We start from the raw sequence: 18,403 nt of genomic DNA, 5'->3' as shown, positions 1-18,403 counted from the left end.
TGTTTTCCAAGAGCTGCTCCTGTGCTGGGGCTGCAGCCCCTCCTATATAACCCCTGCATCTCAGTATGAGGTGAGCTGTGCTGGTGTCTCAGCCATGAGGTTGCCTGTATTGCAGCCAGGCTGGTCCTTTTGCAGCATGTGGTAAGGGAGGGGGATTAGGGTTGTGTATGGGGTGGGTTCTGTTTGCTGTGCTGGCTTCTGAGCATTTTCTCTTTTGTTTGCAGGCTGCTTCTTTTGCTTGGTTGCTTTATAGTGCCCTTGACAGCTAGTGTTACTAGCTCCATGGCTCTAGACTTCCCAGGTAACCAGGGCATTTTCCTAAATATGGTGGGGGTGGTTGACTTATCTCTAGGCTGATCTGATAGTTTTAATGACCCTGGGGTGTACTCATAACTGACTCCTCTCCATTTGCTGGAATGAGTAGGTTTTATCATACTAATGGTCTGTATACTGTCTACTATTCTGTGTTGCAAGGAGTTGATATCCAACTGTGCATTTCCTCTTGTAGGGACAGTGTCTTGTCACAATGACAAAATGTTGATTGGGTTTCCCAGAGAGCTTGGAAGCAACTTCTGGCAGGTCCATGTAGTTGGTATGTATTGCTGCATGTCTAGCTGGGTTCTCAGGGTGACTTCTAGCAGCATAGCTGACCAGTTTCTTCTCTCTAGATGCAAGTGGTGAAGAGATTGTTGACTGTGACTACATGGTGGATCATGAGAGGCTGACTCTAACTGCTCTGTATGTGAATTGCACCAGACTAGAGGTAAAACTGTCCCTCTGCTTTGGGAACAGACACTTGATATAGGCTCTAACATGACAGCTATTACCAGTGCAGTGTGATCAGAAAATAAAGTGATGCAATGATGTAGATAGTTGGGTATGTACTGTACTATCTTTCCTGGGAGACTTTCTTTCCTGACCCCACCATTTCATCTCTTCTCCTCCCCCCCTCCCCCCCATGGGTGTTCCAGCACCAGAGCACCCACTGAGTTGGTTCTTGTATATAATGACTAATCAAAATGGCTCCCAACAAATCAAATGCCTTGAGTAAGGAGGCAAATCAGTAACTTTTTAAAACTAACCCTGTAACTTCTAAGACTGCAACTTCAGCTGAAGATTTGCTTCAGCTGGAACATGTGGCCTTTGTAAAGGCTGGCTCTAACTACTAGATTTTTGCCTCAGATTAGCAATGTAAAACTTCCACTGTATCTTACTCTGACCAATGTGTTCTGTTGCTATAGCATGACCAACACCAGCTGAGACTAGAGCTGCTGCTACTCAACGAGACCATTGGAAGAGACAAGAATGTAACCTACAGTATTGGCTGTGATGCTCTTCCAGCAGATGAAGTTGTCCCTACTATATTTACAGGCTCTACAAACTGTACTAAAGACTTCATGGCAGTAAGTGGGGCAGTTTAACAATCCCTTGGAAGCTCAGCTGTAGAGATGAGTCTGACAACTCAGTGGCATCTCCGCTCAAATCTTAGATATGTCTTCAGACTCTCTTCTTTGGGTGGTGAGTGTAAGGAATTAAAACTGACTAGCAGGGTGATAGTGGATTTTCCCCTTCCTGATCTCTGGGAAGACTCAGATTGAAAACTAGTCTAGTCTTATTTGTGAAACCTCTTGCCATTACCTTTACCTCATCCTTTGTGTACTTCTAATGGCTTCCCTGGCTGGGCTTGGCACAGCTGACTGAATTATATAGACTCTCTATTGGCTAATCAGTACAGTAACTCCTCACTTAAAGTTGTCCTGGTTAACATTGTTCTGTGGCTGATCAATTAGGGAATATGCTCATTTAAAGTTGTGCAATGCTCCCTTCTAACATCGTTTGGCAGCCGCCTGCTTTGTCCACTGCTTGCAGGAAGAGCAGCCCATTGCAGCTAGCTGGTGGGGGGCTTGGAACCAGGGTGAACCGGCAGCCCCCATATCAGCTCCTCGCTCCCTTAAGTTCCCTGTGCAGCAGCTGCCCAGCAGGCTAGAAATTGCAGCTGTCTCTTTCTCTTTTTTCCCCCCCGCCCCATGTGCTGCTCCTGCCCTCTGCCTGAGAGCAAGAGCACTTTTTGCTGCTTGGGGTGGCAAAAACCCTGGAGCCAGCCCTGCAACCTAGGCACAGGTGCACTAAACCTTTGCTGCTTCCCCCTTGTCCCTCCAGAAACAAACCAGGCCTCTAGCCACTGCAGCACACTTCCTCAGACTCTCCTAAAGCTTCCATTCCTGTGAGTGGTCAGAGGCGCCTTGTAACATTCACCATGGAAAGCTTGCTTGGCATCATCTCCTTGAACTGTGCTTTGCATTCAGCTGCTGTCACATTCTCTTTCAGGTTGTATTTCCAAGACTACTTCCTGGTTTTGCTGATGAATACACGGTATGGAATGTCTGTCAAAATGGGGGCTGGGTGTTCAAAGTAACATGCCTCTAAACTGCTGCATGTAGAAACTGCAACATTGGTGATGCTTGCTAAAATAGCAAGCTGGACCCTTATGTATCTCTCTAGGGTTGGTTTGCCAAGCTGCCACTCACAGCAGTCTTAATACTACAAGAACAATAGCCCCCCTTGCTCCATAATGGAAAATGTTATGCCTGACTAACCAGAAGTCTCAAATTGCAGACTACAGAGTCTCAGATGGCCTGGATACTGTCCATAGATGATGGAACAAGAACACACAGGCTAAGCCTTCGGCAAGCCATGCAGCAAGGATACACATTCCTAGCTGACAGCAACAACCTAATCTTCCAGGTTTCTTTTGGTGCTACTGGAGTCACCTCTTACAAGGTAGGTGCACAAGAGGCCTTCTGGAGGCCAAAAGGCAAAACTTGCTGTAGGCAAATAATGGTGTTTATAAATGGAAACCATGATAAGAGATCTGGCACTTGAGGCTCACAATTCTTGAGCTATTGGGAGTGATTAGTCTAACTCTACGTGCAGACCATTAGCCCATTTTCAGATGGGATAACAGACTTCATGTAATATGAGATCTCAAATGCCTACTGACAACAGCTGCAGCTTGATTTCTGGCTGACACCATGTGGTACATGATTCCCTAGAATGGAGTTTGTACATCCTTCCGAAGAACTCCTCTGTGTAGTGTATTGTGAGATGGCTAGTGTGTTACTCCTGTGGCTTTCTGCCTCAACCGCAATTTAAATGGCTGTGTCCTGCAAGACTTCTCATAACATCTGAGTTCTCTTCAGAACTGCAGCCTAGCTCAGGGGTTGGCAACCTTTCAGAAGTGCTGTGCTGAGTCTTCATTTAGTCACTCTAATTTAATGTTTCACGTGCCAGGAATACATTCTAACATTTTAGAAGGTCTCTTTCTATAAGTCTATAATATATAACTAAACTATTGTATGTAAAGTAAGATTTCTAAAATGTTTAGGAAGCTTAATTTAAAATTAAAATGCAGAGCCCCCTGGACCTGTGGCCAGGACCCAGGCAGTGAGAGTGCCACTGAAAAGCAGCTCATGTGCTGCCTTCAGCACCTGTGCCATAAGTTGCCTAGCTCATGTATATTTTTTTTAATATACCTGGCACTGGGAACCTCACTGTGAATAACCTGCTGTTCTCAACCATGTCTGTCCTCTGCAGCAAGACAACCAGATGCTATATACTGTGGCACTCAAGCTTTCATATGGGCCTCCTGACCAGCGACTAACTGTAGAATCAAGAATGATCTGTGCACCAGGTAAAACCTTTTACAGAGGAAGCTGGCCCCTCTGACCTAGAGGGATTTGTACCTTAAAACTTCTATGGAAACTAACAGAGCTATTCTCGTAGGCCCAGCAACCTGTAACTCCACACACATGACTGTTGCCATCCCAGCTTTCCCAGGGATCCTCTCAGCTGTGAGCATAGAAAACAGAAACATTCCCATGAACCAACTCCAAGCAAATGGAATTCTTCTAGATGCAAGAAGGGGAGTGAAGCTGCACATCAACAGAAGAATCCTGAAGTCCAGAGTAAGACTACTAGTTTGTAGTGAGATTTGACTCCTTTTAGGCATAGTCATAATTGTAACTGAGATACAAACAGATTCAATAGAAAAGGCTTAACTAAAAAATCAGGTTTGCTGTCCTATCAGCAGGGTCCATTCCAAGCCATAGGACTAGACTGTAGGTTTCTGTGCTGCTATCATTTGGCTGCCATCTGACTTTCTTTTTCGTTTGTTCTTTAACTCTCTCAACCAGGCCATCTCTAAATATTCAGAGTAACCTTCATATGAGAACAGGCACTCGTCTGATCTCCATTACTGCAATACAAGTCTCCTCTCTACCAGCCCTTTCCAAATGTATCTGCCTAAAACCCTCCTTGCTTAACATTCAAGCAATGTTTCCTGACAAACTACCCCTTGCTACTGCATCAAACTTGGGCTACTTGTTTTGGCCCTTGTTTTGGTGACATGACACCAGCTCTGCCATTTATGCTAGCCTGGACAGTTTGTCTGCTACTCCCACAATACTGTGCTGGCAATTATCCCTAGAATGATCTTGCTCTTCCCAAGTAATTAGAATACCCCAATAGAGTGAGAGGTGTTTAGTCTAATACAGCAGTTCTCAATGCAGTGCCCATAGGTGCCATGGTGCCCACAGAGGCATCTAAATGTACCCACATCCTCGCTGGCAGTCAAGCATTTGCAGAAATGCCACCAAAATTCAGCAGCACTTCAGTGGCAACACCTCTTGATGACCACACTTGTTGGTGGCAAGCAATGTCATCGAGAGGCATTGCTGACGAATTTCAGCAGATACTCGATCACTGCCACAGTCCTTCATTTGGTGCCTGCTTATGTGATATCTCTGGGTCAGGGATGGCTCTGAGGACAGAACCTAGCATGCTGTATTCTGATGCTGACAAATGAGTTGGTCACAAGAACCCAGGCTGCTGGACTGGTTAGTCTGAGTCTACAGACCCAAATATATACTTAAAGATTGAGATTTAGACCTTGTCCAAAAATCAATTTCCTGAAGATGACACTTTAAATCAAACTGACTTAAAACTTTACAAATTCCTACTTACTCCAGAAGATTAAAGGCAAAATATTTCTGGCTAGACTAGTCTAGGCTAAATGACTGTCAGAGCTGAAGCAAAAGGCTGCTTTCACCTGTAAGGTGACATAATGGCAAACATAACTAAAATTGCCTTTGAGTTTCACTATCTTAGATAACACCATGTTGTGGCCTGCCTCCCTCTCTTCCAGCCATATGAGGAGAACTGTTTAGGACTTCAGTCATACATGGCATCTCTAAGGCTAACTTTCAACTTCCATGGAGAAATGGTGTCAATGGTGACTTATCCAGAGTGTCCCTGTGAGCAACATGCACCAATAGGTAAGACATGTGCATCTGTCAGGTTATTCTGTGGTGGTTCAGCTATCCCTGAAGTACTGGCCTAGAAATGAGACTTCATAGGGATCCAATGCTTGGCATGTGAAATACTGAGGATGGATGTCACCCACTTCAGTACAGGAGAACATGAGTTGGACACCAAAACACTGCAAACTACCACCATCTTGAGCAACATACAGCTAAAAGTATAGCTATATTTGGTGTAAACTAATAGCTGGCAAGCAAAAATTACCATGTAGGGTGGTTCTCAGCAACTAATGGCATCCAGTATAAAGTTGCCAAGTTACATTAATTCTATCTAAAATGGATGCCCCTCCCTAGCTGGTGGGGAGTCTCAGGCCTATGTCTTTGGTTACATATTTGGGTTTCTGGACACCTACTGCTTGGAGGTGGGAGGGAGTCTTCATGTCTGATCATGTTGCTCTCCTCCTCCTCCTCCCCTCCCCTTGCAATGTGGCAGGCAGCTCCACATACTACAACTGAACATTTCAGAAGCTTTTTTCATAGTTCCTAGCTCCCCAGCAGCTGTGCACATGCTCTCTCTCCTCCCCCCCCCACTTCATTAGCTGTCCCTCTGACCTACAGAGCCACTAATCCTGACCTGGCACCATACTAGCTTCTCCTACCTGGCCTGTCCCAAACAACTCCTAATGGGATGGTTTCCAGCCTAGCCTCAGTTTCTTGGTTCTGACTCATGCAAGCCATAGAGCAGTGCTTTGTAAGCAGTTCTGGGTCCTTGAGCTTCCTGGCATGAGCTGTTGCAGGATCTTTGCCCTCCAGATCATGCTATACAAAATGGAGACCAGGAACAATCCAGTTAGGTGCAGTACAACTTAGGGTAGTCAGGGCCCTTACACGCACACAGCTCGGCTAAAAGACTAGTTCCTCACTGAACTGAGGCAGGACCTGCCAGTGTCATGTACTAGTCACCCTACAGCAACCCATGCCAACCTCCTTGAATGTTTCAGCTGCTGTATGCACTCAAGATGGCTACATGGACTTTGAAGTACTCAGTGAGAGGACCAAACCAGCCCTAGACTTGGATACCGTCAGGCTAAGAGATCCTACATGCAAACCAGTCTTCAAGTCTCCCTCAAATGACATGGTTCGGTTTCATGTCCCACTGAACAAGTGTGGGACAAGGCAGAGGGTAAGTGTCCAGGACAGTGAGTGCTAACAGAGCTCCTGTGGCAGGGCAGTTGTTAACACTCCTGTATCTCCTATAGTTTGAAGGCGAGAGGACAATTTATGAGAATGAAGTGCATGCCTTGTGGGCAGATCTACCACCACGCAGGATTTCTAGGGACAGTGAATTCAGGTCAGTCCGCAACTCAGCCACTAAGCAAAGTGACTGTTCAAATTGCCAGCTAACCTTGTGCTGAGATGCTGAGCATTCTGTCTTTCAGGATGACTGTAGTGTGCACCTACAAAAGTGGTGGTGAATCACTGAACATGAGGATAAGCAGTCTCCCTCCTCCAGTTTCTTCAATAAACCAGGGTCCTCTCTCCTTGATCCTGCTGATCTATCCAGGTAAAGCTTGCATCTAGCAGCAAATTTATGGCCAGGGCAGAACAAAGTGACTCCTTCCACAGTTAAAGGAGCTCTTCAGTCCCTACTATCCAAAGAAGTAGACCTGGATAGCAAGTCTCCTGGGGATGCCATGAATCCTTCACTGCTGGTCTCTGACATAAACCCAGTCTGCCAGGTCTGTGTCAAATAGAGCCTCTTGCTATAGAGGAATCTAGTGGTGCTATCTAGTAACTTAGGAGGCTTACTCCTCTACATGCAAGGAGTTCAACTAAATCACTCCACTCACTAGTTGTGGCCTTCTATGTATACACCAGACTTCCTTTATGTAGCTGGCTTATTCCTGCGAGAATTACTACCTGTTGTGTACTGGGCTTTCTAACTCTACCATACTTTGGTTTTTCAGATGGCTCCTACTTGCAGCCCTACAGTGATAACCAGTATCCTATTGTGAAATATCTGCAGCAACCAATCTTCTTGGAAGTGCAAGTTCTGAACCGCAACGACCCCAACATCAAACTGGTATTGGATGACTGTTGGGCAACAGCATCCCAAGATCCAAGCTCTCTGCCCCGGTGGAACATTGTGGTGGATGGGTAGGTATAATACAAGTGCTGCAGGAACATGAGCAGGCCAGCCTTACTGCAGTGTGTTGGGAAGAAATGCATTTCCCTGAAATACCATGCAAAGGCTTGTTGGAGCTATGAGAGCAATGTGACTTGTAAGGAGCCTGCCAGTACATGGACCTAGGCACCAAGTGTTGCTACCTGGCTAAGATCTGATCAGAAAAGTGTAGGTCATTGTCTAGCTTGACCTAATGCTACATTTGAGTGCACGCATGCTCAATGACCAAAGTGTAAATTCCAACTAACTCAAATAATGGCTCACAATTGAGTGACTCAAACCCTCTAAATGTCTTGACTAGGAATGAGTTGCTGTCCTAATGCAGGCTTGCAAGTTCAGACAGATCTCTGAAACAGTACAGAGGATCTCTCAGGCAACAGACTAAATATTAAACTTGACTGTTAATGAAGCAAACCTTCCAAGGGTCTAACTTATACCTGACTTAAGAAGTTGCCTTCCTCTCATCCCCTCCCCCATGACTTTCTACATGTATCTCTTGTAGCTGTGACTATGAACTGGATAACTACAGAACTGCATTTCATCCAGTGGGCCTGGCAGTCAGCTATCCCAACTATCGCCAGAGATTTGAAGTGAAGACCTTTGCCTTTGTAGCGGGTGACAAGGCTCTCTCTAGCCTAGTAAGTGCAGTCCCTCTTGCACTAGCAAATGCTAGGGCTTCCTATGTGCTAAATGTCTCTCCTGCACCTTTGCTCTAGGTATACTTCCACTGCAGTGTTCTACTCTGTAACAGACTTCATCTGGATTCCCCTCTGTGTTCACCAAGATGTCCTGTCTCGGCTAGAAACAAACGAGGTGGGATCCAATCACTGAACTAGAATGTTATTGTCCAATCACCATGGTCAGACAATCACAATTACAAAAGGTAGCATTGGAGGGGACCTCAGTAGGCCATCTAGTCCAGTCCCCTGTACTGAGGCAGGACAAACTATTATCTTGACCATCCTTAAACCACCAGGGACAGATTCTGCAAACCCTCCAAGTAACTAGTTTCAATGCTTAGCTATCCTTATTGGAGTCTCCTTCTCTTCCCCCCCCCCCCAATGTCTAATTTAAAAACTCCTGGCTTCCATTGACACCCATGACTTATTGGTCTCTCTAAACAGTCTTCAGGTTGTATAAGGCTGTCTTGTTCTGTACCCCCTCAATTGTCTTGCCACCCCCACAACTAAACCCAGTATTTTATTTTGTCAGTCACATTTTGTAGACCTTTAATTTCTGGTCTCTGGACAGAACTTGAGTCTCTTGAGTAATGGATTTCCATGTACTAAGCTAACTGACTATAATCATCTGTGGTGACTGATCTCTTTCAGATGTTGTGATGCAAGCAAAGAACTCTGGTGTAGCAAGCTTACCTGGTCCTGTTATCATTGTAGCAGATGAATGGCCTTCAACCCAAGGTATGGAACAAATGTTCCTCTCCCTTACCTAACTGCATGTTAGTGCTAATTCAAGCTTATAGAAAAAAATATTCTGGTCATTAACGTGTGGTTCTACCTCTCTATAGAAGAGACTCAACTGAGAGAAGCATGGACCACTGTTGCAATAGCAGCTACTGTGATCCTTTGCCTGATGGCCACTTCATTGCTGTCAGTGGCTCTCCTTAATCTGAAGAGGACAAAAGCTGTAATGGTAAACAGACTAAATGACTTGTGATGAAATAAACTGCAACATGCATTAGTTCATAGTGGAATCTTATTCTGAAAATTATTAACTTTTTTCCTATCATGATCCTCCAACTGAAACCAGCCATGAGCATCTAAAGCCTGGATTGGGGGAGATGTCATAGCCTAGGCAGTAAAATCTCTCAGGACCATGCTACATGAGAATGGTAACTGTCCCTAATGATGCTCCTTAATTGTCATAAGTATTTACTCTTCTACCCTACAGATGCCCCCTACTATCTGATTAAGTGGCATGGAGGCATCCTCTATTTCACATGTTCAATCAAGCTGTCGCAACTGACTCATATTTTTTTTGCTACACTGAAAAATCCAAATCAGATTCCTACACTGGATTGTAACATGCTAGTTTAACATAATGTAGAGGCAGTCAGGGATTTTCACTAAGACTTCACTTACTTTTTCTCCTACTCTTTCCTCACTGCTTGGCTTCACTATAGATAGCTTCTACAGGAAGAGTCTGGGCTATTCTGCTGGCAAAATGATTGGGGGGGGGGGGGGGCTTCCACTAAGGTTTTTCCCCTCTTCTCCGTTTCCTTTTCTCAAAGAATCACAGCAGCTGGTCCTAAATGCTGTTGCTGTATTATCCACCTGTGGCCTACAGCAGTGCAGGGGGAGGGTGGAAAGAGATGGTAGCAAGCAAACAGCACTGATCAGTCCTCCACTCTCCTTTAGGAGATCATACCATTTTAAGTGATAATGGTGAGACACAGATGTTGGAATCCAGCAAGGCTATTAACCATAGCGCAAATGCTACTCTTTGCAGTTCATAACCAGAAGTGGCCCTGCCATTGCTTTCAGCACATGACTTTGCTTCTAGAAGTCCAGCAGACTGCCATGTAGTTAATTCCATGTGCTCTAATGGACAGGGTATAGATGGATGTGATTATGACAAGTCATCTGCAGGGGCAGACAGTCTGTCTGTACATATGTACAGTATGTTATGCTGTAGGAGTCTTGTATACTACACTAGAATTAACAGTCTTGTGTTTGAGCTTAATACTTTCTGTGTCTTTCCTAATACCAGTAGACAAAATTTGTACTTGCACAAAGTAGGGCAATCAATAGTGTTATAGTGATTGTACTTTATTTCTATAGTGAAGCTGGAGGAATACATAATTTGCCACCATGAATATTCTAGCATTAAATCAATACTGTATTACTACTTCCAGCATGCTATGCACAGCACTACTAAAGTATAAAACAGCATGTCAAACTTAAAGGACATGAGGAGGATAAAATAAGTAAGCTCTAAACCCAAGTCGTGCTAGTGACTTATTAGGATCAAATAGCTTATTTTTGAATATGGAATTGAAGAAATTCCAATCAGTAAATCTTTAATATTACACTAACTTTAGTTTATTCTTAACATCTTAGTTTCCACAGATGTATCAGAATACCCTCTAAAACCACTGAGTTCTGGAACAAACTTGATGTATCAAGTTATCAGAGGGGTAGCTGTGTTAATCTGGATCTGTAAAAGCAGCAGAGTCCTGTGGCACCTTATAGACTAACAGATATTTTGGAGCATGAGCTTTCATGGCTGAATACCCACTTTGTCAGATGTATTCACCCACAAAAGCTCATGCTCCAAAATGTCTCTTTATAAGATGCCACAGGACTCTTTACTGCTTTGTACATCAAGCATCATCTGAACTTGACATTAAGCAGGGAGGCAAGGCAGGGACTAGAGTATGGGCTAGCAGCAGCTGAGGTATGAGGCTTTATTTTGAAGCAAGATAAAGATTATCTGTAACTGACAGTCACTTGAAGTTTTAGGCTTGTTTTTAGTAACTTTTATACTACACAAACAAGATGCCAGTATTACACATGGCAGATCAAGAACTTGAAACATTTCAAGGTGGTTATTTCAAACTGATGTTTGATTTAGGGCACTGACCCAGGGTTGGAAGTTTTTGTAATCAATTTCTGGTGTACTACAGCCTACTCTTTTAAAAAAGACAACTAGAGGGGGAAAAAGTTCATTATTACTAGCACCTATGGCCTCAAGCTCATTTTCACAGCATGTGTATCTTTTTAAAAGGGGAGCTTTTGGACAAAGTTTGAGATGAGGTATGAGAGCACAATACAAGCAAATATAATAAGAATAGTTGAATGTTCTTCAAGCCTCTGCTAGGGCTGAGGGGAGGGCTCTGCTGAAATAAGAAGAAAGTGCATACTGTAGCTGAAGAGCTGCTCACCAGAGATGTCCTGACTTCAGTTCCCTTGTAATGAAACCAGCTGGATGGCAATTTAGTTGCCTTTGACCATCTCAGCTGGTGATGGGTGATCTCACAATTTTAGAGAAAAGGAGGGGAGACTGAAAAAGCTGGGGTTGTTTAGAGAAAAGACATGCTAGAGCAACTCCACAATAACAGATGGTATAGAAAAAGTAAATCATGAGACAGGGTGAATAGCAGTACCTAATAGCAGGAGATAGGGATATGTAGTGAAACTAAAGTAACAGGTTTAAAACTGAAAAGTAAATGGCTTTTTTTACACAGTTCATAATTAATCTGTGGAACTTAGCTTGTAGCACTATCAGTGAGGCCAAAAGCTTAGTAGCCTTCAGAAAAGCATTGAGCAGTGCTGCAGGTAATGAACATCAGCTGTTGCATTAGAGAGGCTAGACCACATTTTTGGAAGGAATACAAACCCTCATGACTGAGGGCATAAGCCAATCACTGACTGTCCAACATTAGGAAGAAACTTCACCTATGAGCAAATTATGCCATAAGTCAATCACCTGCATTCTTCCCACTGTGAGGGACAGGATACTAGACTGTGCCAAGTATCAGAGGGGTAGCTGTGTTAGACTGGATCTGTAAAAAGCAACAAAGAGGCCTGGGACACCTTATAGACTAACAGCTGTACTGGAATATAAACTTTGTGGGTATTCACCCATGAAAAGCTTATGCTCTAATACAGGGGTTGGCAACCTTTCAGAAGTGGTGTGCCAAGTCTTCATTTATTCACTCTAATTTAAGGTTTCATGTGCCAGTAATATATTTTTAGAAGGCCTCTCTGTAAAAGTCTATAATATACATACAACAATAGTTTAGTTATAAAATAAATAAGGTTCCAGAATGTTTAAGAAGCTTCATTTAAAATGCAGAGCCCCCCAGACTGGTGGCCAGGACCCAGGCCATGTGAGTGCCACTGAAAACTAGCTCGTGCCACCTTTGGCACCTGTGCCATACATTGCCTACCCCTGCTCTAATACATCTATTAATCTACAAGGTGCCCCAGGACTCTTTGTTGTTTTAGAGTATGTGAATTACTCATCTGATTTGGTATATCAATTCCCAGCTTTAACTGATCTTGTACTATGCAGGCAGAGAGGTGGTCCCTGAGGTATTCAGGACATAACTGTAGATCAAAACAACACTGGAGCAGACTGGTGCCTCATGCAGGGCTGAAGGAAATACCCTTGAACAAACAGGTCACAGTATTCTGTGGTTGGTGTGGTTTCTGAGCCCCAACCATGGGTACTGGAACCATTTGTATAGTGGGGGTGCTGAGAGCCATTGAATCAAACTGTAAACCCTGGACATGATGGAAACCACTTCAAGCCAAGGGGTGCTTCAGCACCCCTAATTCCAGCACCTATGTCCCTAGCTAGAGTGCATTACATTAATTCAGCCTCCCCATGGCAAAGTTCACATTTAGAAGAGTGAGTAGACTCCCACAAGCTGGCAATGCTGAAAAGCAAACATGGCTACTGCTGCGATATGGCCAGGCCAGCCAGAAGCACTGGATGTTTCATACCTATCGTCTGCACAGCATTATACTGTACATTGTTCACCCAACAGCTGCATTTCCCCTGTTCTATATACATTCATAGCATTATCTCATGAGTTATTACAGGGTGCCTAGCTTTCATGACCAGGGGGAAATTGCCAGGAGCCTTGAGCACACTTTTAACTTGCCTACATAAATATTTAAAAACAAGAATGACTGCACCAAGCTAGGATGTTTGCTCCAAAATGTATATTGACAGATAAATTGAGTTGATTGTTTACCAGCAATGAACAGTGCGGCTGACCAACTTTGTCCTGCCTAGGATTACACAAGAAAGTGACTGTTATATGTTTTGAGGGATCACATTTGACCCCCATATACTCCTAGATTATTACAATAAATTACTGGATTTGGAAATACTGAATCATGACACTGAGGTGATGTAAACTTTATGCATATCAAAGAAATTAATCCCACATAATTTCCAGCTCCCTCTTCTATCATTTGGTCTTGTGTACTTCATTTTGGGCTTTTGATACATTAGTCCTCACCAGTAGAAAGCTCTTGCTTGCAGTAGTACAAGGTGACATCTTCTAAGGGGTATTTCCTTAACACGTGTGAGCATTATACATCTAAAAGTCAAGAATGGTGATTAGAATAGGCATCTAAAACTGCCCTTTTAACTTTGTTTTTATGTAAAATATAAGTATAAAAACATTAAAATACATAAATAATAAAGTTCAATGTTCATTATTTGCAAAACCTGAACCTCCTCCCTCTCCCCCCCCCCGCACCTGTAAAGGTCATGCAAGGCATTAATTATTGAAGTGACTAAATAGATAAATAAGTGAGAACATAGTCTATGAGTATCAGGGACTAATATATAATAAACTGCAAAGGTATACAATAGTTTCATGTGTGACCAGACTTCCTGGTATTTTTTCTAAGCACATCTATTAATGCAGTAGTAAGAACTCACTCGGTCAGTCTGTATGAGAGAGGAATTGCAGATTTCCATTTTCTCAAAATAACTCTTTTGGCCATTAGAATAGTTACTGCAATCCATTTCTTCATGTTAACTAGTAATTCCAACTCATCCAGCACCCCTAAAACTGCCTTTAAGATTCAGGACTATTCTGAAAAATGACTCTGTAAAAACAAAAAGAACAGGAGTACTTGTGGCACCTTAGCCCTGTAATTTGAACTTAATGATGAGACACAAGGAAGAACAGACTCCAGCTCACTGTCCCATAGCTGTGTTGGCCCTGCATGGCTAACAGGAATTAAAAATAGTAAAAATATTGACACTGAAATGAGAAGATATCTATCTGGTGACACACAAGGAGCAGATCCACAGACTAAGAAGGGACTGAAGAAGTGAGCTGTAGCCCACGAAAGCTTATGCTGAAATAAATTTGTTAGTCTCTAATTTGTTTCCAACCCAGGAAGGCATTGTGCATTGACAGCAGAATCTGAAGTTGGTGAACTTGCCCAGATGTTACCGAGGACAGGATTTGACCTTTAGTACAGGTGCTGCTGCATGGAAAGGAAAGAACCCAGGCCAAATTTAATTTACAAGTTGAGTTTACAGGCCTAGAAGTTAGAAAAAAAATCTTTATACTTGTAAACCAAGCACATTTACTGTAGGGATTACTGAGAGTTAAACATGTGCCATTTTTACAGAGTCGCTTTTCCAAGTACAGCTGCACTTAATATTCCAGTCAGCAGAATGATCTCAGGATTGCATGGTAACAACAACAAAAATAGACATTTTTGTAAAAAGTCAGATGTTTTCAGTAGCTTTAGTTTATTCTCCATTATTTCTAACTACTCTAAGAAAACACAAAATTGCCTTCCATAATAACTATGCCCTTTTCCATTTGGCATACATATAATCCTCCCTTCCCCCAGCTACCCAATGTTTTTAGTGGATCTTAAAATTAATGAGACTTTTCATAGACTTTCTTGTTGGCACCTGCCCCTGCTCCGGGAGTTGTTTACTAGGAAACTTGTGCTCCCTCTGCTGGCTGTATAAGAGCAGAGAGCATAAAATATTGGGCTATATCAGGCCATTGATTTTTAAGCATCATTCCCTAGTGGAATTGATGTGGTATAGTGCTGAAACATCTGTGGTGGCATATGTCCTGTTATATCTATATCCTGCATGAACAGAAGTGGTCTTGAAAACATTTTCACTCAACGATAGAAGAGCACCCTTAAAAAATGTTCTCTATTTTACCCACAGTGCTATTGGTCACATTGACCTGACCTGAGCTTTTAGAGCATCCAGTTCACCATTAAACCACACACTATTCTTCTCTTGACATTATTAAGGTTGGTGGAACTCTTATTCCCACCCCCTATTACTAATCTGGAATTGCAGTTTGCTTTGCTGTCTGGAGACTGTTCACATTAAAGTTATTTATGTACCTATATGACTCTACTGCATACACAGCTGCCAAAAGTCACAATCAGACCAGAACTGTTCCAGGCTTTTCAAACCCCTCCTGGGTGGTCACAGACTTGGCCAGTATGCCAGGGTCTGTGCAGGGACACCTCCCACCGTTGCAGCCTTGTGCACAGCAGGGCATGGGCCACCCTGGTCTCCATTCCCCTCTCAAGCCTGCTGGAGTAGGAAGTATCCCGAGATACTCTTCCCTTCCCTCCCCCCAAGATGGTGCTAGTAACCCTGGGAACAGGACAAAAGATGCAGCCCTGCTCTCAGGGATGTAGGGGCAGTCCCTCTTCCTCTGGTGAAGCTGGAGATTGTTGGTCATGTGCAGGAGGAAGTGGAGTTAGTTTGCCTGGCCTGAACTTTGATGGAGGATTTGACTGAAGACCAGGAGGAGAACAAATGCACTGGGGGGGAGGGGAATCACAGCAGGGACCCTAAAGAGATGGAAAAAACCTAAACCTCTCCCAGCTTTCAGGAGAAGGACAAATGGGAGAGAAAACTGGAAGCCCCTTGGTGGAGAGAGAATGCAGGAGATCCCCTATGCTGGCCAATCTTAATGGACAGAGGGTGGAAGAATCCCTCTGAAGATACAGAAAGAGGAATGGGCCTGCTAGGTGCTGGGTAAGGACGACAGGCTAGTGCACCTCCCCTAAGATGGCAGCTGCAGGTAAGTGAAGGTGTCTCATGGGGAAGGGGAGGCTGTCTGGGGAGGAGAGTGCCTCCCCTGGTTGCTTAGCTGTACCCTGGGCTTTCTGAGACCCTGACAATTGAGAAATCCATATCAAATCTGTATCCATATCCCCCTGCAACCCTCAGAAGTAATAATGGGCTTTAATAATACTTAGCTCTTATAGCACTTTCCATTTTCAGAGCGATGTGCAAACAGGAGCTAATCTTTCTAACACCCCTTTGAGGTAAGTAACGATGTACTATGATTGTCCCCATTTTACAGATGAGGAAACTAAGGCAGATAAGTTGTGCTTTGCCTGTTCAGCTATAGCTGAAGAGTTCCTGGATTCCAGCCCTGTGCTTCCTCTAGACAAAAAGGCTGAGATTTTCAAAGCTGCCTATGGGATTTGAATGCCCAAGTTCCATTACAATTAAGCACTTTTAAAATGCCTTTAAAATAACTAATCAGAAATGTGTGACTCAATGTTAGTGAATATGTGCTGGAAAAACCTCTTTTTCGGTATGCTTGAGAAAGGTATAATGGTAAAACAAGTATCTGGTAGGTAAAGATGAATGACTAGAAGAAGAGTTAAATGCAGGGAACAATTATGTTATTATGATTACTCTTTCCTCACTTGCAGTAGATTTGTAAGATGCCTTGTAAGCATTTAAAAACCCCACAGTCCTTGCCCTGAGTAGTTTATTATCTAATTAAGGCAGGATCAGAGCAGAATAACAAGATGTGTGAGGGACATGGTGTGGGAAAAAGCATGTGGGAGGAGAACTCTGCTCCTGAGCAGTGGTTTTCCCATGGAGAGCAGAGAGTAAGTAGTATATACTGTTTATTTCACATGCATCTTGTTTGATATATTTGAATAGTTTTTTTTATGCATCCTGTAGCTTGTGATGCTCTGATCTAATACTGAATATCAAAAGTCCAACTTTGTCTTTAATTAGTTAATCATCAGTTACTGTCCATGTTGAACCAAGTATTTCATTCTGGAAATGTGCCATATAATCCATCACTACCTTCTTTTCTGCTCTGGTTATTAGCTGTATCTGTTGTTTGGTCATCATCTGTCTCTGGAGTTCTGGCCCTGAGGTTCACAGATGCACTGTCACTGGTAGCATATTAGAGGATCACTGTTGTATGTGCTTAATTTTTGCAGTTTTTTTCATAGACCAGCAGCAGTCTCTTACTTGAGATTATTCCAATAATTGATCATGAAACCAAGCATGTCACTCTTCAAACAAAACCCAATAGAGCAGCCTCTGCTCCTAGGTACACAGCCTGTGAATAATATTGATTTTAGTGCACTGACTCCAGATAATGAACACACATGGAATAATATGCCCATAGGGGAAGTTTCTTTTCAAGCTTCTCAGTTAATACTACTACTAATCCCATCTAGCTCTTATATAGCCCTCATCATCTGTAAATCTCCAAGTGTGCTATGAAAGAGGTTTGCATCCAAGAGCTGGGGAAACTGCGGCACATAGTGGTAATGGTGCTTGCCCATGGTCACCCACCAAACCAGAGGTAGAACTGGGAATAAACCCAAATCTTTCCTGAGTCCCAGGCTAGAGTTTTATCTACTGGGCCACACTGTTTCCCAGTCAATGTTTGACCATTGGAGGCCCTGAAACATGAAGGCTTGGGCTTAACCCTTCTTTAAAAATGATTGATCTAGCCCATCTAATGTACTTGTGGATGCTTTTGTTTTTCTATAGAAATGTCTAATCTGTTTTCAGTTCTACTAGTTTCTTGGCCTTTGTTGCAATGAGTTCCACGGGCTAACTATGCATTGTGTAAAAAACCAGTATTTAATTGAATTCACGTTGTACTCATAGCCTTTCAATTTAATTGTCTGTCCTATTGTTCTTCCCCTATGAAAAGGGAAATAGGAAGGCGCAGGATAGCATTTCTGTACCATTCGCTATTTAACTTTATCATGTTCACTCTCATTCACCTCCTCACAGGGAAGTCTGTCCAGGCTTCTGGTCATGTTTGTCACATCACTATAGGCTACTAAACCGCTATCTGCATACATGTGACTAAAGCTGGGGAGGAAGGGTTGCTGTTGGAACCAGAATTGACTTTCTGGGTTTAATTTCTCAACCGTAGTGGTATTCCTGTCAGAGTGTGCATGGGGTTTCCTACTCTAAATTAATGTCAAATACCTTTATTTGCAAATACAGGTCTAGTCAATTACATTTAAAAAAAATTACATCAGTGCCTCCTGTGTGGGCAACTTTCCCAGTGGCTGCTGTTAAAAGTGTCTGCCTTCTCGCTGTGCTGCAGCTGCACAGTTGAGGAATCAAATGCTATATTCAT

At 43.2% G+C, this 18,403-nt stretch overlaps 1 protein-coding gene across 1 annotated transcript; it reads left to right on the top strand.

Annotated features, from left to right (window-relative positions):
• On the top strand, nt 1–9,197 carry LOC123344698 (zona pellucida sperm-binding protein 2-like). Its single transcript, XM_044981145.1, has 18 exons — nt 1–141; nt 225–301; nt 509–592; nt 669–763; nt 1,242–1,403; nt 2,329–2,373; nt 2,617–2,781; nt 3,595–3,691; nt 3,784–3,965; nt 5,204–5,333; nt 6,320–6,501; nt 6,578–6,669; nt 6,758–6,882; nt 7,286–7,475; nt 8,006–8,141; nt 8,220–8,316; nt 8,835–8,921; nt 9,029–9,197. The coding sequence occupies exons 1-18, from the start codon at nt 95–97 to the stop codon at nt 9,175–9,177; spliced, it is 2,142 nt and encodes a 713-aa protein (XP_044837080.1). The 5' UTR covers nt 1–94; the 3' UTR covers nt 9,178–9,197.
• Nucleotides 9,198–18,403: the final 9,206 nt, after the last annotated feature.

The sequence above is a fragment of the Mauremys mutica genome, chromosome 11 (assembly GCF_020497125.1).
Source record: "Mauremys mutica isolate MM-2020 ecotype Southern chromosome 11, ASM2049712v1, whole genome shotgun sequence".
In the NCBI taxonomy this organism is placed as follows: Eukaryota; Metazoa; Chordata; order Testudines; family Geoemydidae; genus Mauremys; species Mauremys mutica.
The sequence above is the reverse complement of the archived record's forward strand: the minus strand, read 5'-3'. Positions and strand labels throughout refer to the sequence as shown.

Bases quoted from the DNA above. Each gene is read 5' to 3' on its own strand.
- LOC123344698 (XM_044981145.1), top strand. From the start codon at position 95: ATGAGGTTGCCTGTATTGCAGCCAGGCTGGTCCTTTTGCAGCATGTG. The intron at 3,692-3,783 runs GTAAAACCTTTT...CTATTCTCGTAG, and splicing joins AAGAATGATCTGTGCACCAG to GCCCAGCAACCTGTAACTCC. The intron at 8,317-8,834 runs GTGGGATCCAAT...GATCTCTTTCAG, and splicing joins CTCGGCTAGAAACAAACGAG to ATGTTGTGATGCAAGCAAAG.